Source organism: Giraffa tippelskirchi, chromosome 6 (genome assembly GCF_054371585.1).
Source record: "Giraffa tippelskirchi isolate mGirTip1 chromosome 6, T2T-mGirTip1v1.2.pri, whole genome shotgun sequence".
Classification (NCBI taxonomy): domain Eukaryota; kingdom Metazoa; phylum Chordata; class Mammalia; order Artiodactyla; family Giraffidae; genus Giraffa; species Giraffa tippelskirchi.
Window position 1 is genome coordinate 134,017,440 of NC_137280.1, and position 23,870 is coordinate 134,041,309.

A 23,870-nucleotide genomic window follows, 5' to 3' on the forward strand; every position below is an offset into this window, starting at 1 on the left:
AGGGCAGATAGCCCTCCAAAGGATTCCTTGCCAGGCATTAATTTTATTATTTGTTGCCGCAGTGCTGTATATGGTAATGAAACATGCCACTGGCCTTGTTAAGGTAGATAAATAGGTTGCTAAGAGCATTTGACAGGGTCACAAGAATTGGTTTCTTTGACTGTGATGTGATCTTAGGAGTCTTAAGTATCTTAACCTCAGTTTTCTCATTTGTAAAATGAGGATAGCACATTCCCTGTGGTAGTGGTTTTCTTTGTCCTTAAACTTTTATTTTGAGATAATTGTAGATTCATACATTTTCTTGATGCATCCACTGGATAAGGATGTTATCTCTGGTTATTGGACTTGATTGTCTTCAGTGTTATGAGTGCTCCTGGGTGTTCTTCACTCCACCTCAATAAAACCGTCTTCTCTCCCTGTACCCGCAGGATTCCGGTGAGAGTAGCTCCTCTGCGCCAGCCACACAGTTCATTATGTTGCCTCTTCCTGCCTACTCAGTTGTGGAGAACCCCACCTCCATCAAACTGGTTAGTATGTGTGGAGCTGATGGAGATTATGGCTCCATAAGAATTCTCTTTCAGGTAGTTTTCTAAAATTGTTAACGAACTTAGGACACGGGGACTGGCAGAGATCTCAGAGATTTTCTGGTTTAGATATTCTTATCTGGGGGTGAGGGAGTGGGGGCGGGTCTGTGAATAGAGCTCCACAGGATCCTTGAACTCAAGTTACGTACAAATTTTTCTCTTTAAGAAAGTATTTTCCTGGGATAGGTTCCATGGTTTTTATCATATTTTCTGAGGTGTAGATGTAGAAAACTTGAGAGATCACTGATACAATTCAATCTTGTTATTGTGCAGGTTAGGGAAAAGGTCCAAAGAAGAGAAAGGACTTGTTCTATGATTCAGGGTCACTGAGCTGCGAAACAAGGCAGAACAAGGACCCAGGTCTTTTGATTCTCAATGTTATTTCCATCACACACTGCAGCATGTGGGCTGAGATTTTGTCTTAGGGTTTTGTGTAGGACCTCCAGTCCACTGTTGAGTAGAAGTTGTGTGAGCCAGCATCTTTGTCCGTCTGTCTTCTTAGGGCGAAAGTATTTAGTCTTTCATCATTAGCTGTAGGTTTTTCATAGATACCCTTATCATGTTTAGGAAGTTATTCTTGCTGGAAGTTTTTAACAGGATTGGATATTGGATTTTTGTGTGTCTTTAGAGATGATTGGGGTTTTTTTTTTTTTGGTTTGTTAGTATGATTAATAGTATTTTTCAAATGTTAACTCTATGTTCCCAGGGTAGACTTCACTTAGCAATGATATATTATCCTTCTAATATATTATTGGATTGGATTTGATAACATTTTGTTCAGAATTTCTGTATCTATATTCATGAGGGATATTATTGATCTCTTAATTTTCTTATACAGTGTTTTTCTTGTTATAGTATCAAAGTTACACTTACCTCATAGAATGAGCTGTGAAATATTTTCTGCTGTTCTGTTTTTTGGAAGAGTTTTGTATAGTACTGCCATTATTTCTTCCATAAATGGTTAGAATTACCAGTGAACTCATCTGGGCCTGGAGATTTCTTTATGGGAAGGATTATAATGGCAAGTCCAATTTTTAAAATATATATATAGAACCATTCAGATTATCTGTTTTGGAGTGAGCTTTGAAAGTTTGTCTTTCACAGAATTTTTCCATTTCATCTAAATTGTCAAATTTATTGACATAAAATTGTTCAAAACATTCCCTCTTTTTTAAAAAAAACTGGTAAAATATACGTAATGAAATTTACCCTTTTTAGTCAATTTTACGTGTACAATTCAAGTGTTATTGATGTTAAGTATATTCACAGTGTCATGCAGTCATTACCACTATCCATTTTCAAAACTTTTTCATCATTCCAACCAGAAACTGTGTATATTAAACAGTTACTACCCATTTCCTGCCCCTGCTTTCTACCCTAGGCCCTAGTAATATCTATTTTACTTTCTTGGAATTTGTGTATTGTAGGTACCTCAAATAAGTGGAATCATGCAAATACTACCTTTTTAATCTGACTTTTTCATTTAACATGTTTTCAGGGTTCATCTATCTTATGGCATGTATCAGAATTTCATTCCTTTTTATGGCTCAAATATATTCCAATGTGTGTGTATACTACATTTTGTTTATCCATTCATAAACATTGCTGGATATTTGGTTTATTTCTACCTTTTGACTATTGTGAATAGTGGTGATATGAACTTCGGTATACAAATGTCTGTTTGAGTCCCTGTTTTCAGTTCTTTTGGATGTAATACCCTAAGGGTAGCATTGCTGAATCATGTGGTAATTCTGTGTTTAAAGTTTTGAGGAACCTGTGTCCTTTTAATGTCTATAAAATATGTAGTGATTTTCCTTCTCCATTACTGACGCTGGTAATTTGGGTCTTCTTTCTTTTTTCCTGATAAACTTGGCTAGAGGTTGTTGATTTTATTGCTCTCAGGGAACGTTTAGGTTCATTGATCCTCTCTCTTGTTTTTCTGCTTTCTGTTTCACTCATTTCTGCCATGATCTTTATTATCATTCTTCTGCTTGCTTTGGGTTTAATTTGGTCTTACCTAGTTTCTTAAGGTAGAAGCTGAGGTTGTTGATTTGAGACCTTCTTTTCTAATATAGCCGCTTAGTGCTTGATTTGCCTCCAAGCACTACTTTGGGCTTCTCTTGTGGCTCAGCTGGTAAAGAATCTGCCTGCAATGCGGGAGACCTGGGTTCGATCCCTGGGTTGAGAAGATCCCCTGGAGAAGGGAAAGGCTACCCACTCCAGTATTCTGGCCTGGAGAATTCCATGGACTGTATAGTCTGTGGGGTCGCAAATAGTTGAAAACGACTGAGCGACTTTCACTTTCAAGCACTACTTTAGTGGCATCCCACGAATTTTGATAGGTTATGTTTTCGTTTTCATTCAGTTCGAAATGCTTTCTAACTTATTTGACCCATGAGTTATTTAGAGGTGTGTCACTTTCCAGATATTTGGGATTTTCCAGATATCTTTCTGTATTGATTTCTGATTTGATTCCATGGTGATTAGAACTTTGTAGTTTGTATAAGACTTGAATTCTTTTAAACTGACTGTGGCTTATTTTATGGCTCAGAGTATGGATTCTCTTGATAAATGGTCCAAGGTCATTTGAAAAGAGTGTGTAGTCTGCTGTTGGATGGAGTGCTCTGTACATTTCAGATTAGGTTGAGCTGATTTATAATGTTCCTTACTGATTTTCTGTCGACTGTTTCTGTCAACTACTAAGAAAGCATCCACCAATCATTGTAGATTTATGTATTTCTTTTTGCAGTTCTATTAGTTTATGTGTCATGTATTTTGACATAAGTACATAAACGTTTAGGATTGTTACATCCTCTGGATAAGTTTATTGCTTCTTTATTAAGAAATGACATTTATCTCTCACACTATTGCCTGTGAAATCTACTTAGTTCTGATATCAAGCTTTCTTTTGATTATTGTTATTAACAAGCCATATCTTTTTCCATCCTTCTACATTTTTGTAGCTTTGTATTTAAAGTACTTTTTTGGTAGACAGCATATAGTTTGGCTGTAAGAGCAAGACCTATCTGACCATCTCTGCCTTGTAATTTAGGCATTTAGTATTTAGGCACTATATATTTAATGTTATTATTTATATGATTTGGTTTAAATATGTCCTCTTACTTCTTGTTATTGTTTTGGTTATGTTTTGTTATATTTTCTTTTGAAATGCTTGAATATTTTTTAAAAAAATATTTATTTTTGGCTACCCTGGGTCTTCATTGCTGCAGGTGGGCTTTTGCTAGTTGCGGTGGGTGGGAGCTAGAGTGTGGTGCTTGGGTTTCTCACTGCCGTGGCTTCTCTTCTTGCAGAGCTAGGGCTCTAGAGTGTACGGGCTTTAGTTGTTGCAACTCCTGGGCTCAGTAGCTGTGGCACATGTGCTTAGTTGCCCTGAAGCATGTGGAATCTTCCCGGACCAGGGATTGAACCCATGTTCCCTGCATTGGCAGGTGGATTCTTAACCACTGGACCACCAGGGAACTCCAAATTGAATATTTTTAGTGAATCCATTTTATCTCGTTTATTGGTCTGTGGCCTATTAACTTTGTCTTCATTACTGTATTCGTTTTTTTTAGGATACATATCTTGGTTTCTTTTAGGTTCATATATTTAACTTGTCATAGTCTCCCTTTTCCTCTTAAAATTCCAGCTGCATATAAACAATACTTTATTAGGTAAGAAAATTGTAGTAAACTAAGTTTTTTGCCTGAGCCTTTCCTCTTCAGGAAATTAATGTTCTTTCATGGTCTAATAAATGTTAATCAAGCTCTTCTAGAACAACTTAAGAAGGCAACATCAGCCTTGAACACTGGCATTATTTTCTAAAGTCATTTCTGTAAGCTGCTGTTTAGGAGTATTTCCAAGTTGGTGATTTATTTGTGGAACTAACTTTTCTCTAGGAATGTATTCAGAATGAATAGTCTGTGTGGGGCCATAGTCAGAGGAAAGAGAGATGTTTTATTTTCCACTAAAAATAGTCTTACAAACTTTTTGTTACTCAAGATATACGCATTAAGCAGAAAGGGCAGGTGATTTTACAGATGAGGAAATCAAGGGCCCAAGAGCAAAGATGAATTACCCCCAGCTCATTCACTGTGTCAGTGACAAAGTTGGAACCCAAATCCTTTTTCCTGGTGCCACACAACTTCACACTCATCCTTGATTTGCTACCCCTGTCATATCCCCTTTTCCTTAGGTGTTCTGGCTAGAGCCAGCCTAGAGGCAGCTTGGTGTTTCCCAACGGAGGTTTTTGCTTTCTGGCCAGGCTAGGGAGACAGGGATTAGTAGCTGAGTAAACCATTCATAAGTGACCGAACAGATCTGACAGGGAAGTGTTTTCTTTCCAGCATTAATCAAGAAATGGAGCGTGGCTAAGTTCTATTTGTAGCTGAAATTCTATTCAAAGGGAAATCACCAGAGATTATGTGAACCAGTGCTTGAATATATGTATGCAAATAATCAAATTCTGTTGAGTGTCAAAGGACCTGGTTTCAACTGGAGTTCTCTCTCATTTTTTTAGTGACTGGACTGTTTTTATATCTTTGAATCCTAGATTCTAGATTCTCTGATTTTTAACTAATAAGAATGAGGATGAAGCAAGTTTTTTGATGTATGGAGAGCCGTAGAGTACAGCAGGATGCGTGGAAGGAGTTTTGACCAGGAATCAAAAAGATCTGTCTTCTAGACCTGGCTCTGTCCTTGAGTCACCACATGATTCATGATTTGAAACAAAGCATTTAACCACTCTGAACCTCAGTAGTGGTAATACCTATCTCACAGTATTCCTGAGAACTTTAAATGAGATATCGATAGAGTGTTTAGCACTGTGTGATACTTGAGTTAATTAATTAATTGTAACTGTCATAATCTTTAGTCTTCTGGTACCTATCTCTGTAACCCTAGGCAGTTGTCTTTCTTCATTTGCATTCACTTTCTCCATTTCTAAAAGGTGAGCTAATTAGTTGTATTTTAGGGCGTTTCCAACTCTGACCTTTTAAGATACCATGAACTGGCTAATTTTTTGCAAGCTGTATCCTCCTGCCATTGTTGGGGTTATAATATTCATCAGGATCTGAGAGAGATTAGATTGTACTGTTGATTCTGACCTTTTCTTTTCTTTTTTTTTTAATAGACTACTACATACACCCGACGGGGCCATGGGACGTGCACCAGCCCAGGCTGCTCCTTTACATATGTCACCAGGCACAAACCACCTAAGTGCCCTACCTGTGGTAACTTCCTTGGAGGGAAGTGGATCCCAAAGGTAAAGTCCATTGACCATCACTGCTTTGGAAACCCCACAAAGTAAACTTACCGTTCCCCTTAAGAACAGATGACTTAAATTAGTATTCATTTAACTTTTCTGATGCTACAAATAAGTCAGTTTCTTTCTTTTTAAGAAGAAAGAATAAAATTTTATCCATAACCTTCATCCAAAGAAAAGCCATTGTTAAGATTTAAGTGTCTGTTAAGATTTTTTCTAGTCTTTATCTGTGGGTATGGAAATTCTGTATCTTTTTTCTTTCACCATACCATATCAAGTATCCCTCAAAAACATTATCTTTAATTGCTTCATAGTTTTCCATGAATGACTATACTGTGTTAAATTATTCATTTCCTGTTAGGATCACATTTTTTAGCAATCCACGCTCCACACTTAACTGCTTAGCTATTCATACACACAGGGCACATCTCATTCCTTAGCTCCGAGTCCTTTTAGTTTCATGTGGAAAGTGTTAGCTGCTCAGTAGTGTCTGACTCTTTACAATCCCATGGAATGTAGCCCAACAGGCTCCTCTCTTCATGGGATTTTCCAGGCAAGAATACAGGAATGGGTTGTCATTTCCTTCTCCAGGGAATCTTCCTGACCCAGGGATCAAACCCAGCTCTCCCACATTGCAGGCAGATTCTTTACCTTCTGAGCCACCAGGGAAGCCCACTTAGTTTCCTATAGCTTCTATTAAAAGTGGAGGTCTTTGACCCAATATTCAAGCTCTGCCATAGTTTAACTTTCCAGATATGTACTTTTGTCTCCAAATAAATGGTGCTCAGTAAATAAATGAGCATTAGAGCTGTGCTCCTGTGATGTTCAGTTCAGAACATGTTTTTTGTTACCTGTTGTATGCTTGGCACTGACTGTAAATCATACATACTTGCCACATTTTTGATATGAGACTATAAATTATCTAGGGACAAAAGGACTAAAATAGAAGCGGTTTTATAGAGGAGATGGTTTGGAAAGGTCAGTAGAATTTGGGTAGATAGAAGAGGAAAGAGAAGGCATTGTTTTTGTGAAAATAGGATTGTGTTCATCGTGTGTTTCAACTCATGGTCCAAACTTATTTTCTCTGTAGAGAAAACTTACATAGTATCATACTTGCTAAGTTCCTTTGGGGCGTTTTCCACAGAACATTTCTCAGAAAATTATCAGGATAGTGACTTTTGCCCTCTGGCTAAGTACTGAAGTTCAGGATAGCACCAGTTTTGGAGACAGAATAGGTTAATAATTAAGAGTATAATTCTGGAGTCAGCTTCCTCAGTTCAAACCCCTACTTCTCAGGTATTTAACTTTGTAACCTTGGGAAAGTCATTCTACATTTCTGTTCTTGATTTAGGCTTCCTTTCATTTGTGAATAGAAATTAACAATATTACCTGCATCAGTAGGGTTGTTGGAGGGGTCGGATGAAATTATCTATGCAAAGCGGATGGTTCATTTCTAGTGTAATTGTATATTCAATCCTCAGTAGGGGTTCACTGCTCCCATTGTTGGCAGCAGTATAATTGTCTCTGTTATTGCTGTGAACATTAACACTTCAAGGGGCAGGAAGTACCTAGGGCTTTGTGGAGTTTTTGTGTTGTTGTGAAGCCATTTCATGTATTCCCACCCTAATAATTCTCCCAAAATATACTTCCCCAGCTGCGGGAGGAAGATTGAATTGGGTAGTAGTTGGGCTCCTCCTTGGTCCTTCTTGTTCACTGATGCACAGCAGGTCTGTCAAATGACCTTGTTTCCTGTGCTTTTGCGTGAAAGAGTATAACCGATGCTGTGCGTAATCTGCTTCAGATTCTGTTTTGACCTTGGCTTTCTTTCCTTTTTCATTCTGTCTTCTCCGCTCCCTTTTATTGAAATAACTTCTAAGCCATTCTCTTTCTGAGATCGAACTCGTGACATGCATAAATTTTTTTTCTTAGCTACTTGTCTCCTGTCTTTACTTGCTAAGTCAGAATTTTTTTCTCCAAGATTTTTGCAAGAATTACTATGTAGAGATTTCCCTGGTGATCCAGTGGTTAAGAATCCATCTTCTAATGCGGGAGACACAGGTTGAATCCCTGGTTGGGGAATTAAGATCCCACATGCCTTGGGGGCAACTAAGCCCATTCACCGCAACAAAGAGCCAATGCGGCCAAATAAATAATAAGTAAATATTTTAAAAAAAGAGTTAACTATGTAAAGAGCATATACTGTGATTTCTAAGTCTCCTTGGAACAGAATAAGTAAGTGTGAGAAGAAAAAGGGTAACATTGTAGCATAAATGCATTTAAAATTTTAGAGATAAAAGTGACTGGTTATCAGCTAGTTCAACTCCCAGTTTCCAGCTGAGGAAAAATAGATTGAGGAGAAATGACTTGTTAAATTCACATTGTTAATTATGCTACTGCCTTTTCCACTAAACCAAACTGCAGGCCTTGCTGTGCTGTCAAGCTGCAGAATCTTAAGATTTCTTGAGTTCTGATTTTTGAAAGAACAAGTATAAATAGCTTCTGAAAGTTCCAAATATGTGCATGCCAGTCAGGAAATGACTCACCTTTTCTTACATTGTTCTGGAGTTCATACTGGCTAAAATTAGCCCAAGAAACATGTGGCACAGTTCCCAATGAGTTGGACGGAACAAAAAATGGTATATAAGGCTCTTTAGCTCTAGGCCTCACTCCTATAGCAGTAGTTGAGGTCTCTGCATGAGGAACTGGTAGTATTTGTCTTCCATCTTGAAAGAAAGTGACATCTAAAAAGGGTACGCTGAGTGAAGGAAATGTGAGATCACTAGCTCAAGTTTTTTCGCTCTGTTTGCTTAAATTACTCAGTCTTCCTGCAAAGAATTTTTGTCTGTAGCCTACTTAGTGGGCAACATTTTGCTCAAATATCTCACCTCAAGGATTTGGTTTAACATGTCTCCTGTTTTTCTGCTGACTTCCTTCTTGAGCAGTCAGGAATCTGAGTACAATTTACTAAGAATGTTTCTTGTCCTTATGGTTTGTCATTGTGTGTTAGAACCTAAGAATGCTTTATTCGAGATTTCTTAAAGGTCGTCTATGTTGGTTGTTAGCCAGAGGTGCCGTGTGGCCCAGAGGGACTTTAGAAATGTAACGGGTTTTTGGTAGTCAGTGCTGCTGCTGCCGCTAAGTCGCTTCAGTTGTGTCCTACTCTTGTGCAACCCCATAGACGTCAGCCCACCAGGCTCCCCCGTCCTTGGGATTCTCCAGGCAAGAGTACTGGAGTGGGTTGCCATTGCCTTCTCCATGGTAGTCAATGACTGGGAGACAATACTGAAATTTAATGGCATTGGCCACAAGTACTGAGCTTCCTGCAAAGTACAAAGAGGGGTCCTGCCCCTCTATCATGAACAATTAAGTCTCCCAAAAGGCTGTCTTCCTGCCGTTGACCCAAGAGCTCTCTTTTTCTATAATGGGAAATGAGGAATCAGATGAAGCTTGCCTCAGGTGACATAAGCAGTTACAATGAAGCAGAGCCTAGACAGAACCCAGCTTTTGTGTTTTGTCTTCTAGTTTATAGTGCCTTTCACTGTTCATGTGGAATAAAAAAACCTGTGAGACCCATTCTGGACATAACCACTGTTAAGAAATTTTTTTAAGGAGTAGGCCTTGAACAGTCAGAGGTTGAAGTAAAAAATGCCAGCATTTGTTTGCTGAAACCTAAAGAAACATGTCATTAAGAAATTTATTAGAAGAATAGGTTTATCCTAACTATAGCCTTGAATATTATGGTGAAAGGAAACTGGAATCAGAAGACTTAGGTTCAGGCCAGTTTTATAAACTTGGGACCTGAAGTCAGCCTTTTCCTCTCTCAGCCTCAGCTTTTTATCTGTTGCTTATACATTATTGTTACGAGGATCAAATGAGAGAATATTTGTGAATGTGTTGTCAACTGTAAAATTCCACGTGCATAAAAGATCTTCTTATTTTTTCTAGGAAAAGCCAGCCAAAGTCAAAGTGGAATTGACTTCTGGTGTCTCCTCCAAAAGCTCTGTGGTTAAAAGAAATCAGCAGCCTGTCACCACTGAGCAAAATTCCGCTAAGGAAAACGCTTCCAAACTGACTCTGGAGAACTCAGAAGCTGTAAGCCAGCTCCTCAGTGTAGCTCCTCCAAGAGAAGTGGGTGAGGAGAATGAGTGGGAGGAAGTGATCATCTCAGATGCCCATGTTTTGGTCAAGGAAACTCCTGGGAATCATGGTACAGCAGTCATTAAGACGCCAGTGGTCCAGCCTGAGGTGTCTCTGGGGACAACTGAAAATGACAGTCCTGGACTAGACGTGCCACCGCCAGCCAAGGGGACCAGCACCTCCAGTTCACTCCCTGCTCCTAAAAAGCCTACAGGGTAACCCAGTGTGTTTATGTATAGCGTTGCGTTTAGAACAGCAGCTTGTGAAGTGCCCTGTGTTTGTTTTGTCCATGTCTTTATAGCATTCCTAAGACAGGCAACAGAGCCCAATTCATGGTTTCTGTGTTAGATACAGAAACCAAGGCCTAGAGACATTGATTTGCCTTTTTTTCCTATACTCTGCTGTCTTTTCACTACTGTCCTGGTCCTTATACATCTCTTCTTGTCAGTCTCCCTAAAGCATTTATTGTAGTCTTGTTGTACAGACTGTGGGCAGTGTTACAGACCTAGTATCCAGTCCTGGCTCCTGCATTTGGAAAGAGGCATTATTAAGACATTTTATGTAAAGATTCCTGTCCTGGTGGTCAGAGAACTAAATTCTGATGGTGACTCTTTCCTGGGCTTCTCTTTGGGCACAGTCACTTCATACCCATTCTCCCTCTGGAAAATTTTGAGTTGGGTCTTCTAAAAAAAAAAAAAAAAATCATATCCTCAGTGCCTGACCATACTGCCTGAAAAGGATCACATATAAAGCTTTCAGATAGGAAAGGTCCCTAAGTATGGGCTGTTTTTCTTCCCTTTTTTTAGAGGTTTAACTGGATGCTCTATCTAGCTCCTTTCCAGAGGTCACTATCATCTTAAAATGGAAATTCCTTATTTGTTTATATCATTGGTTCTCAAAGGGGCACAGTGCCCCAGGGGACATTGTGGCAGTGTTTGGAGACATCTTTGGTTGATACAGTTGGGAAGAGAGTGCTACTGGCATCTACTGATAGAGGCCAAGGATGCTACTAGACATCCTGCACTGCACAGGACAGCCTCTTGTGCCAGAGAATTATTTGGCCCAAAATGTTAGTAGTGTCATGGTTTAGAAATTCTGGTTTATATTATTATGATGAAATTTTTTATTGTTGAATAGAAAATATACTTAGTCCAAACTCCAAGATGTAAGAAATATATCCTGAAAAAAAAAAAATCTTTCTATCCCATCCTTCAATGCTCCATTCCCATTTACCACAGACAATATTCCCAACTTTCTGCGTTTTTAGAGTTAATTTTAAGTAGATATAAACAGATAGGAGTGTGTGTGTGTGTTTATAATAATAAGTTTTTTAAGTCAAGATATTAAAATATGTATGTTAAAAAAATAAAATATGTATGTTATGCTAACATTTGTGTAAAGAAAGGTGGGAAAAATACATGTGATGTATGTACATACAGAGTTGACTCTTGAACAAACACGGACTTGCACGGTGTGGGTACACTTACATATGGATTTTTTTCAATACATACATACTATTGTACTACATGACGTGCAGTGGGTTGAATCTGCCAGATGGGGAACTCTGGATATGGAGGAAGGGCTGTGCAGTTATCAGTGAGCTTTTGATTATGTGTAGGTCAGTTCCCCTAATACATGCTGTTCAAGGTCAGTTTTGTGTGTGTGTGTGTGTGTGTATTTTTTTTTCCCCACCTTTCTTTACACAAATGGCAGCATAACATACACACTTTGACTCATTGCCTTTTAAAATTTAACAATATATCAATACTTTGAGATGGTTCTGTGTCCTTGGAGAAGGATGCTGTGCACTTTTGCTTTGGGCAGCTGAAGCACTTTAGCCAAGGTGTATTGAGGCCTCCTACGGACAGGCTTTATGCTCAAATTGGAGCTACAGAGATGAAGAAAACATGGACCTTGTTCTCCAGGGTCTCTCAGCAGCCCTCATGTGGGAGACTGATGTACTTTAAATACTTGAGTTGACTAGGGGTGGATTAGATGTTATAACTACATTGGCTATTGATAATTCCCCACTGTAGGCACGGTTTTGCACTTTTTTAAAATCTTCATAATGACCCATGAAGTACCTGTAATTACTTTCCCATTTTACGTATTAGAAACTTGAGGTAAACAGAAGTGAGATTTCTTGCCCAGGGTTACACAGCTACTTAATGGTTTAATTAATGTCTAAAGTCTGATATGTTAACCAGGACAGTATTCCTCTAATAAAGTGCTATTTGGAGATAGCATTTTAATTTTCTTCCCCTTGGTCTGGAATTTCTAGGTGAGTTTCCTCCTTTTTTTTTTTTGTTTTTTTTTTTCAGCGTTGACCTGCTCACTCCTATGCCCAGAGCCCCAGAGCTTAAAGGCAGAGCACGGGGCAAGCCATCGTTACTGGCTGCAGCAAGACCCATGAGAGCAATTCTTCCAGCCCCAGCTAATGTGGGCCGAGGCAGCAGCATGGGAATGCCCAGGGCCAGGCAGGCCTTTCCTCTGAGTGGTAAGGTCTGGGACAGATCCGGGAGGAGGGACTGTTGAAAAGGAAGGGGGCAGGAGTGGGGGTTGAGCGTGGAGATGAGAGACTTAGGGTGACTCTGAATGCACTTAAGTCACCAGTTTGGCTCCTGGTTGTCTCAGATAAGACTCCCTCTGTGAGGACTTGTGGCCTGAAGCCAAGCACGCTGAAGCAGCTGGGCCAGCCCATCCAACAGCCATCTAGCACTGGTGAGGTGAAGGTAAGACCATTCTCCGGAGGGGGAGCTCCCCGAGGGGGCTGGCTGCTCTGGGAACAGGGCTTCCATTGAGTGTCTCAAAGCCATAGGCAAAAAGCCCCCATTATTACACTGGTAGAGCTCTGGGAGTAGGTTTAGCATGAATGACTTGTCTATTTTTTAATTTCTTGTTACATATACTTTTATTTAGAAACAATTTAAAACAAAAAAGTTGTAAGAATAAAAGTAGTACAAAGAGCACCCATGCACTCTCAAACGTCACCTACTGTTAACGTATTAGCCCATTTTGAATTATCATTTGTGCTCATGTATCTTTCCCATTGTGTGTGTGTGTGTTTAAAATAGGCATAATTTAAGAGTAACATGGCCTTTTACTCTTTAATGCTTAATTGTGCATTTCCTAAAAATAGAGGTATTTTGTTACTGAATGAAACATTGATACTTTTTCATTTGTATTCCGGTTTTGTCAGTTTTACCCAGTTAAGTCCATTATAGCATTTTCTATTTCAGTACAGGATCTGGTCTAGGGTTAGATACTGCATTTAGTTGTCATATCTTTTTAGAACAAAATGAATGCATGATTGCTATAGAAAATATAGAAAATTCAGGTAAGGCAGAAAGAAAAGAAGCCTTATGATCCTGTCACCTAGAAATAACAATTATTGACAGTCTGGTGTGCACTATTTCAGCCCTCAAGTCCTTTCCTGCATTTGTTTATGTTTTAAATGTAATCTTTTAAACCTAAAAGAATGGCTCTTTCTCCACATACTGGCTTGTTGTTCATTTGCCAAATCAAGTCTGACTCTTCACGATGCCGTGGACTGCAGCACACCAGGCTTCCTTGCCCTCACTGTCTCCCAGTTTGCCCAAGTTCATGTCCATTGACTTGGTGATACCATCCAACCATCTCATCCACTGGCTTGTAACCAGTACAGTTCATTCCATTTAACGATAAAGCTGTTAAAGATTTATTACCAGGTGTCAAAATTGCATGTGTTGAAACACATTTTTTCTTAGATTTTTTTGTTTTAGTTCTCTTTGCCATATGTGACTTGAATGTGATCAAAGTTCCTTAAATCAGCACTTTTCTGAGCATGCCTGTCAGCAATAAACACATTTCTACATCAGTAGACATATACATACAGCTACACATTAAAAGCTTGATGAAGCTATGCCCATGTTAAATGCAGTCATTTTTCCATTTCTTTTTCAAAATCCTGATTTCACCCCATTAAATTAATTTCATGACCCCTCAGTTTGAAATTGAAAACCCCAAAACGGACCAAATTGGAATAGGAATATCAGTCTGCCTTCTCCCTTGCCCTGTGCTGTCAGATAACTGCTTTTATGTGGTAGTTCTAAATTTATCCCAACAAGGGTATCAACCAGCTTCTACTTTGAAGGTTGATCTTTTTTCACCCAGTAGTGGTGACACTTCTGGGTGCATGTGTGATCTTTGAGTATAGAAGGATGGTAATGAGTCTGCTTCAGCTACTTCCTAGATCTGCAGGCCTTAGAATCTCTTTATGTGTATAAATTGCCAGTCTCCTCTATAGTTTCCTTTTAATTTGCAAATTCGGTATTTGTAAAAAGCCATAAATGCTCTTGCTAGTACTTCTTAAACCAGTTACATGAGATCTTATATTCTGAAAATTAAATTATTACAGAATAGTTATTTTTAATTTAGAATGCTTTCTTCATCTTTTTTGCATTTTGTGTAGAACATTTGAAAATTTTATAGCTACTGGTAAAATGGGAAACAACCATTATCTTCCCCTCAACCTGTGACATTTCAGTGAATAATCTTTCAGACTTCCTTTTTTTTTTTTGGCCATACCAAAAAAAAATGGGATCTTAGTTCCCTAATCAGGGATCGAACACAGGCCCCTGGCCATGGAGGTGCAGAGTCCTAACCATTGGACTGCCGGGGAATTCCACAGACTTCTTTATGTCAGCATAATTCAACCACATATTTGTGTATAGAGCAATTAAATGCTTTTCTCACTTGATAGTAGTTGTAAATCTGATTTATAGTGTTACTAATATGCAATGTTAGAAGCTGTGCAAAGGAATATGGCAACCCCTGGAGTTGAAAGCGACACTGAGCCTTTGGTGGGCTGGTGACTGCTGACCAGAATCCCAGAGGGCTCATTTGGAGCATAGCTCTACAGCTTCCTGGGCAACTGTTTCCTCAAACTGTTTGAGGACATAGGACCTCAGGAGCTTGACTGAGGTTCAAAAGCACTAAGTAATTTGTTTTGATCTGCAGCTATCAAATGGCCAAGCCAACAGGACGTCTCAGGTGAAAGTTGTGGAGGTCAAGCCTGATATGTTTCCTCCGTATAAGTACAGCTGCACTGTCACACTGGTGAGTGTGACTCAGTGATGGGTGGGCACAGGGGTGGTTTGGTTGAGTGGTGGAGGGTGAGCAGGGGTGTGAGGGGGGTGGGGAGTGGTACTTGGGAGTGAGAGTAGGGTGAGGGCTCCATCATTGATTCTAAACATCTCGTCACTGGAACAAATCATAGTAGTTAATGAATCAGCTAGGTTTCTTGTTTTTTCCCAAATGAGATCCATGAAGTGTAGGCCAGCTGACCAAGGTGTTTCTCTTGAGAGTAGTTCTCTTGGAAAGTCGCTGAGAATTCAGTCCAGCTTCAGCATTCAGCCATCTTTAGACCTTTTAGTGCTCTACATGTAAGTTTGAGAAATATATTTTTTCTCCCTAAAACAGTCACATTCAGTACTAGTATCTGATAGGGTTTGAGAAGTGCTTTAGTAAAAGCAACTTAACTTTGTTCAGCCTGGTGTTTCCCACCAAGGTTTTCCCTCCCCCGCTTTTATTTTTAACATAACATATTAATATCCCAATAAACGAATGTGTGGCTCTGGGGTCATCCTTTTGCAGGCTAAGTAGCCTGGAACAGTGAAATAAACACTAGATGTCGAAAGACCTAGTCCAAAAGTGATTCTGGCTCTACTGCTGGCATGCCATCCGACCTTGAGGCTCTTTCCTTCTCTGGTCCTCAGTTTTCACTGTCTGTAAAATACTCGGTTGGTTTAGAAAGCATGTTTTGGGGCTTCTCTTGCTCAATACTTTCTAATTTTGTTGATCCTTAAGGTACCAACCAGCCAGGTAACCTTTGGCAGTTTCCCTGGATGAGTGAGATGCACAGATTTTGAGAAAGCAGCTAGATTTTTTAAAATTCAAGATTTTTTAAAATTCAGAAACTTCTATTGAGCACATTCTTTGTGCCATGCCCTGTGCTGGGCATTCAGTAGGAGCAAGACGACCTAGTATGGTGGGTCATTGCCTTGTCTGACCCTATCTTGGGAAGAGGGTCTCTCTTATCCTGGAGAGCTGCTCAGGCTTCATTTTCCAAAGGCCTAATCACTCCCTTCTTTGTGCCGTCCATCCCTTCACTGTCTCTTCCCTATGGCTGTGGGAGGCCACTGGGGGCACCATTTGGTGGGGACTGCCCAGGACCCTCTCTTCAGCTGATTAGACTACAGCTTGTTGTAAGAGCCTCGATGCCAGACCTGTGAGGTTGTAGAGGCCACAGGTCACAATATTTCTTCAGATGGAGTTTGAAGTCTTTGGTCCCATGGCACTCTGTTAGAACAGACCTGCTTCACTGCTGATTGCCTGGACCCTGAAGGCATTTGAATTTCTGACCTTTGAGATTCAACTCATTTGTTTCACAGATAGGAGTACTTGCCAAAACTGTTCAGGCTATATTTAAGACTGAACGGGGATAACCACAGAAAAAGTATCTTGTTTCAAGTCTCTTTGAGAGCTGGTCTAAATCTGGATTCATAATTGCCACTCTTCTCTGTTTTACCAATAGCAGGTCATCCTGATTCTTGGCTCTGCACAGGTGTAAATTGACTTCTGGAATTGAAGTATGGTCTTATTTTTTAGGATTTGGGCCTGGCTACATCACGAGGTCGGGGGAAGTGCAAGAATCCCTCTTGTAGCTATGTCTACACCAACCGGCATAAACCTCGGATTTGTCCCAGCTGTGGTTTTAACCTTGCCAAAGACCGGACTGAGAAAACCACCAAGGTTCTTGTGAGTTCCTTCCCCAAACACACCCCCCAGTCTTGGACAGGGCTCTGTTAGCAGTTCAGCTTTAGGAGAAATAAAAGGATTTCTTGGTATATATTGTAGTTAGCACCAGAACTGGAGCCAGGTTCTAGGTTCTGAACCGGCAAGTGCCTTCTTTCTGGGCTTCCTTATCCTCTTGGCTATGATAAGGGAGTTTATCAGATACCTTGATCTCTGAGAACCTTCTAGCTCAGTGGACCAAGAGTTCATTCACAGGAGAAAAAAATAGCCAACACAGGCCTTAGTGAGGATTCTGAAGAAGAAAGGGTTGGAAAGGTTACATCGTTTAGCTCTGAGGCTGTTGAAGGACCTGTAAATAGAATTTTGGTAAATACAGAGTGCCAGCCTCAGGACTTTGTAGATGAGATTGCTGCTACTCAGGTTCCTTGCAGAGCGTTTGGCCAACCACAGTGCTTTACTTCTAGCAGTCTTGACAGGCCTGCTCCCTGAAGTGGGACCAAACTGCTGGATAGTAAAACACATTCCACTTGCCTCCTTAGGGCTTGTTTTTGTTGTTTGTTTACTAGAACCAGGGACAATGGGCAGTTTCAGGGGACCTCTGAATTTCCACATATGAATTTTTTTTAAGTTAACAGAAAGAGTACCTACCTAAGGCAGTGAAACAGAATGACTGAGATGAACGTAAAAAGAGAGATCTCAACTCATGCTTTGGAGGGAAAGAGGATGGCTCACAGAACAGGTCAGGATCCAAGATGGAGCCTGGCCACTCCAAATCTAGCCCACACCTCACAAGACATGCAGGATGTGGGTGGGAGGGAAAGGTGTGCAATATACTCAAGGATAGGCATGAGTAGAGATGAAGAGGTAGGCAGTCTGATGTTCCATTGGGTTTTAGAGGAGAGAGTGTATAGGAAGGAGTATGGAAAAGAAGTCTTAAAAGATTGGGACCACGTATCATGGAAGATCTTTAATGCTAAGACTAGGCAGTTTGTTTTCCAGGCAGTGGGGTCATACTGAATGTCCTTGAGCCATGGAGAGGCCCAGAAGGTTATGTCAGGAGGTCAGGGGGTTTGGGAGTGGACAGAACTAGAGAGGTTAGGGAGGACTTCTTCAAGCTAAGTTTTCTATGTGTATGGATGGGAGGGGGCTTTCTGGCAGTGAATCTCACCCTCTAATCATCAGGTCTGTTTCTGTGCTTGAGGTAGTATTTTGAGGTTATTGTGAGAAAGAAAAGTGGAACTAAAAGGAAAAAACACTGAGAATAGGAATTGAGAAGCCTGCCTGGAAATGACCCTAAGTTGCTTGCTTTCCCTGTCGTGAATTTTAGTTCCCCATCAGTAAAACAAAGCAGGCAAGGTGGATTAGATCTGGGCATTCTATTCTTGGGGCCATGAGCGCCAGAGAAAACACAGAGTTGAGCTTCAAGGAGTCTCAAAACTGCATGTAGAATGCTTCCGTACCTTCCGTCGCATTTTGTTACTCAGGGTGCCCTCTGCTGGCAGTGAGCTTTTCCTTCTGGTTTCTCCATGTGGTTAATGTGCTCCTGTTCACAGCACGTCGACCATGTCTTTTTTTTCCTTCAAGAAAGTGAATGTTATTTAGTAAACAGGGATAATTCCAGTGTAATATAAAGAAAATTGATTTAGATCTAAAACTGTATACCGCAGGTTAACTTTTTGTTTGTTTGAACTATTTCCTTAAGTCAGTTTCCAGAGTAAAACTTCTGGTGCTCACGTACAAACACACATCTACATGGTTCTTGATAAGTGTTGGGACTCAAATTCAGAACAGATGCTTTTGACAAATACGAGAATACGTATTCCCAGAATTAAACAAAATATCTGAAATAAAGCCCATCTGGAACATCACACATTCTGTAATTAGAACAGATAAAATTAGAAATAACCTGGGTCTACCTTGAAATAAAATAAACTATAATGGCATCCAGTCCTATCACTTCATGGCAAATAGAAGGGGAAAATGTGCAAACAGTATCAGATTTCATTTTCTTGGGTTCCAAAATCACTGCGGATGGTGACTGCAGCCTCAAAATTAAAAGACATTTGCTCCTTGGAAGAAAAGCGGTGACAAATCTATGCAGCGTATTAAAAAGCAGAGACATCACTTTGCCACCAAAGGTCTATTGGCAGACCTTTGTTGGTCAAAGCTATGGTTTCTCCAGTAGTCATGTTTGGATGTGACAGTTGGACTATAAAGAACACTGAGTGCGGAAGAATTGATGCTTTTGAACTGTGGTGCTGAAGAAGACTCTTGAGAGTCCCTTGGACTGCAAGGAGACCCAACCTGTCAATCCTAAAGGAAATCAACCCTGAATTTTCATTGGTACTGAAGCTCCAGTGCTTTGGCCACCTGATGTGAAAAGCCAACTCATTGGAAAAGACTGAGGGCAAGAGTAGAAGGGATGAGATGGTTGGATGGCATCACTGACTCAATGGATAGGAGTTTGAGCAAACTGAGGGAAATACTGAAGGACAGGAAGCCTGGTGTGCTGCAGTTCATGAGGTTGCAAAGAGTCAGACACAACTTTGTGACAGAACAGTAACTAATTAAATATTAATTATTAATAGTAAATTATTAATGCATAAAAAGATTAAGATTAGTCTACAAAATGGAAACTTCTGATCTAATAAGTGAAAAAATTTAGATGTTCTGGGTACTTTGCTTCAGTTCAGTTGCTCAGTCATGTCCAACTCTTTGCGACCCCATGGACTGCAGCATGCCAGGCCTCCCTGTCCATCACCAACTCCCAGAGTTTATGCAAACTCACGTTCATTGAGTCAGTGATGCCATCCAACCATCTCATCCTCTGTCGTCCCCTTCTCCTCCCGCCCTCAATCTTCCCCAGCATCAGGGTTTTTCAAATGAGTCAGTTCTTCACATCAGATGGCCAAAGTATTGGAGTTTCAGCTTCAACATCAGTACTTTGCTTAGAACTCTGTAAAACTGTGGATATGAAGATTCTTCCCTGTTCACCTGAAACTATTACAACATTGTTAATCGGCTGCACCTCGATACAAAATGAAAAGTTTAAAACAAAAACAAAAAACGATTCTAAGGAAACAAATAGAAAATGTTGATGACACCCTGTCTTGACACCCTCTTAGTTTCCTGTAAGACCACAATCACTTGTCAGGCAAGTGTAATCTGTTGGCCCATACTCCTTTTTCTTTCTGGCCAGGTGGCTTGTGGGATCTTAGTTCCTCGACCAGAGATTGAACCCAGGCCCTTGGCAGTGAGAGCACAGAGTCCTAACCACTGGTCCCAGGGAATTGCCAGCCCCTGTATTTCTAATGCTGGAGCTTGCATATATAATGTGTCAGTGATTATGGAATGGAATCGAGTCCTGTGTAGGTAGATGCTCTGAACTCCTTTTTCCTATTTCATTGTAGCTGTTGATGTGGCTTGCATTATGACAATGGATGTTGGTCTCTACTGGTGAAGTGATTTAACTTTTCTCAGTCAGACAAGAATTATCTGGGGACCTTTTGACAATTGATTTCAAGTCCCACTCTTCTTTATATTCTTTTTTCTTTGGTTAGCTGGTAACTGCCTACTCCCATAACCCTCATCTTCGTACATTCCCTCACATTCTAATTCTCTAAATTTTAGAGAAACAAAAGAAAATAATTGTTTTCCACAAAACACTGTTTAGAAACCCAAGGACCTTTAAGTTTACATGCCTTCTTTTTGGAGCCCCCGATGACCATATATTTCCTATGCAGTTTGTCACCAGTGACTGTAATTAAGACTGCAATATCTCTGGGCTGGAATGGTCTTCTTTCCTTCCATCTTTCATCTGTGTTTCAGAGCCAAAGGATAGTATGCTTTCCAACCGATCTTCCAATCCATAGTTCAACATAGTCATAAATGAGAAGGAACACACAACGTCCTGGTGCAGCTCATTCTAGTGTCACTCAGCTCTTCTACAGCCATTCATTCAAATTCATTTTTTCAGCAAGCATGTATTGAAAGCCTGTTATGGGTCAGCTTTTGGGGATACAAAGATGAATAAGACATGCCCACTTCCCTTTAGGAGCTTGCCGTCTAGCTTGTGGGGAAGATAGGTAACCAAACTATTACAGATAGCAAGACAAGAGTTGTCACAGGTATACTGAGTTAATAAGTTGTTATGCAGTTAACCTCTGTGAAACAACATATAATATGTCCAGCAAATATGAGTTAGCATCTTTTGTGTGCCCTCAGTGGTGGTATTAGAAATTCAGTAAATAAGCAGGGGAGAGAACAATGGCTTACCACCTATGAAAAAATAAAATATGCAGTAAAAGAATGGACTGTAGGAGCATGAAGGAATGAGTCATTGATGCTGCATTTGCACAGATCAGGGAAGGACCTCCATTGAAAAGGGACCTGTATAAGAAGGACCTGTTTCAGAGAGCGTTTCAGAACGTTGTTTCCTGGAAGTCTCTGACTGGTGTATAAAGTTCCCTTGTACTCAGAAGCCACACTGTGTTAAAAATAAATGCTTTAAGCTCTACAGGTGCCTGTTTACATATCAGAACTGCCATTCATAGAGTTTTTGTTGGATGCTCAGTGCTTTACTTGCACTATCTGCAACAACTCTAGGAGATTATTAGTATTTTGATCGTTCATTTTTGGAGGTATTGTGGGGGGTTACCCATTTACAGCTCTTCAGTGGCATATCCGGAATTGAACTCCTGGTCTGTTATCCTCCAAACCTCAGAGCCCGTGAATGGGAGCAGAATCTTGAAACCATTACCAAGAGGTGTATATAATCCTCTTATTTTACTGATAGAGAAATAGTGCCAGAGAGAGAAAACTCCTGCTGTGGGTCACACAGTGAGTTATTAGCTGAGTGGCTTAGGAGCCTCGGTTTCTTTCCCACTCCAGTCGTAGGCCCTCCCTTGGCCACTCACACCCTCTCTTTAGCCCGTGGCCGGCTCTTTTGTGCCCTCAATGGTGTTGCGTGACGGATCTGCTCTCTCCCAGGAGGCAAGCTCACCGCTCCCGGATGTGTTAAGTGCTACAGAGCCCTTGAGTGCAGCCCAGAGGGAGATCCAGCGCCAGTCAACACTGCAGCTGCTGCGCAAAGTCCTGCAGATTCCCGAGAATGAGTCAGAGCTGGCCGAGGTCTTCTCTTTGATTCATGAACTCAACAGCTCTCGGCTTGTCCTGTCCAACGTGAGTGAGGAGACGGTCACCATCGAGCAGACCTCTTGGTCGAATTACTACGAGTCTCCATCCACGCAGTGCCTTCTCTGTAGCAGCCCATTATTCAAAGGGGGACAAAAGTAAGCACCTCTTTCAGATTTACCCTCCCCTAGCTGCCCCATCTTACTTAACCTGTATCACCCCTTTTCTTCAAATACCATTAAGGCTAAACCTTAGCAGATGTTCTTTTCAGCTTTTCTTAGGTTTCCTTTACTTTAGCAATCGCCAAAAATAAAATTATAATAATAATAGTGATTATCTGTTATTTCTATTGAAATGATACTTTCCCCAACTTAGGATTTAGTTTACTTCTGGACTGTCCAGTAAAATGCTTGGATTTGGGAGTTCATTAGGGTTGGTTCAGTTGGATAATAAGTTGAGAATTATGTTACCTTTAGGGGTGATTGCATAAGCCCAATTCCAACAAAGGGGGAACACCCACCTAAGAAAATCCTTGGACCACAGGGTCTAGCACCTTCACTTCCTACTACATTTAAAGTCTTGAGTTTGCTGTTGATCACTGGGCCTAGGAACTGCATTAAAAAGTTGATTTTCCTTTTTTTTTTTTTTTTTTTAAATATTCTTGGTACTAGCTCTCTGGCGGGGCCCCAGGAATGCTGGCTGCTGACAGCCAGTTGGCTGCAGGTTGTGACTGCTCAGGTGAAGATGTGTCTGAATCCCCATTGTCTGGCCCTGCACAGCTTCATGGACATCTATACAGGTGGGTGCCAGCCTTTTTACCCTCAAAGGACATGTTTGAGAACAGCCTCTGTGAGTCAGACCTCTGGTCCTGTGAGCATTGGATTTTCTCTCAGATGAGGCTTCTGAGGAAGAGAATGTCTTTCCTCCTGGATAGCCCAGCCCCAGAAGATTATATTTATCTCTGAAGTGTTAGGACTCTCTTATTAGGGCTCTTTAAACAAAGTTAAGTTTAAAATAACATCTTCAATGTGGAAAAAACAAAACGCTGACAAGTAAAAAGAAAAACCTAAAAATCAGTACTGCCATGAGATTAATCCTACTGCCATGAGATTAATATTCAACATTGTATTCTGTAGTCTTTCAGATGTGTTTTTCATCCCTACAGAATAAAAGAAGGTATAGGATTTATAGGTTTAATAGTTTTTCTTTGAACAAAAATGGGGTTGTGCTGGATGTTGTTGTGAAGTGTTGTTTTTAAATTTAGCAATGTATCATGGGTATCTTCTTATGCTGGCAGGTGGGAAAATTCATCACCATTTTTAAGAAGAAACACATGACCATGTTCCATTTTAGAGTTCTCTTTATAATTAAGTCTTTGTGTACAGCCTTAATTATTTCCTTTGGGCAAATGCTCAAAAGTGGAATTGCTGTATAGTCACCCTTTTCCTCTATTCATCAGCGTCATTCATTGAACATTGACCATGTACTAACCATTTTGAGAATTTGAATCTTGAGTTTTATATATAGAATTGAGTGCTGAAGACTAAGGAATATTTCTTATTCTCCTTGTCTTCAGAACCTTATGGTGCCTTATTTTGAACGCATGCTTTTAATGTCTTGTATTTGCCAGACTGAGCTTGTACTACTTCAACAACTAATGAGAATGCCATTTCCCTAGCACTTGGGGGTCTCTCTTTTTTTTTTTTAAATATATAACTTTATGTTTTATATGTGCATGCAGTAAACTTTGTTGTTGTGTAGTTCTGAGTTCTGACAAATGCACTGAGTTTTGTAACTGCCACCACAGTCAGTATACAGAACAGTTTCATCATCCCCAAAGCATTCTCTTTTAATGTCCCTTTGTAATCAAAACTACCCCTCACCCCTAGCCTCTGGCAACTGTTTGATGGTTTCTTCATTCCATATATTTCTATCTTTCCAGAATGTCATATAAATCT

At 40.2% G+C, this 23,870-nt stretch overlaps 1 protein-coding gene across 3 annotated transcripts in view; it reads left to right on the plus strand.

Moving 5' to 3' along the window:
- Positions 1 to 23,870, plus strand: part of HMGXB3 (HMG-box containing 3) — a 59,080-nt gene that overhangs the window by 9,139 nt on the left and 26,071 nt on the right. For 2 of the 3 annotated variants that reach the window (XM_081495738.1, XM_081495736.1), the window contains 9 exons: positions 429 to 527; positions 5,716 to 5,847; positions 9,793 to 10,199; positions 12,306 to 12,481; positions 12,619 to 12,716; positions 14,983 to 15,081; positions 16,633 to 16,782; positions 21,769 to 22,070; positions 22,584 to 22,711. In XM_081495738.1, coding sequence (XP_081351864.1) covers positions 429 to 527; positions 5,716 to 5,847; positions 9,793 to 10,199; positions 12,306 to 12,481; positions 12,619 to 12,716; positions 14,983 to 15,081; positions 16,633 to 16,782; positions 21,769 to 22,070; positions 22,584 to 22,711 — 1,591 coding nt within the window. The remainder of the gene's footprint in view (positions 1 to 428; positions 528 to 5,715; positions 5,848 to 9,792; positions 10,200 to 12,305; positions 12,482 to 12,618; positions 12,717 to 14,982; positions 15,082 to 16,632; positions 16,783 to 21,768; positions 22,071 to 22,583; positions 22,712 to 23,870) is intronic. The other variant, XM_081495737.1, reaches the window with a different exon arrangement.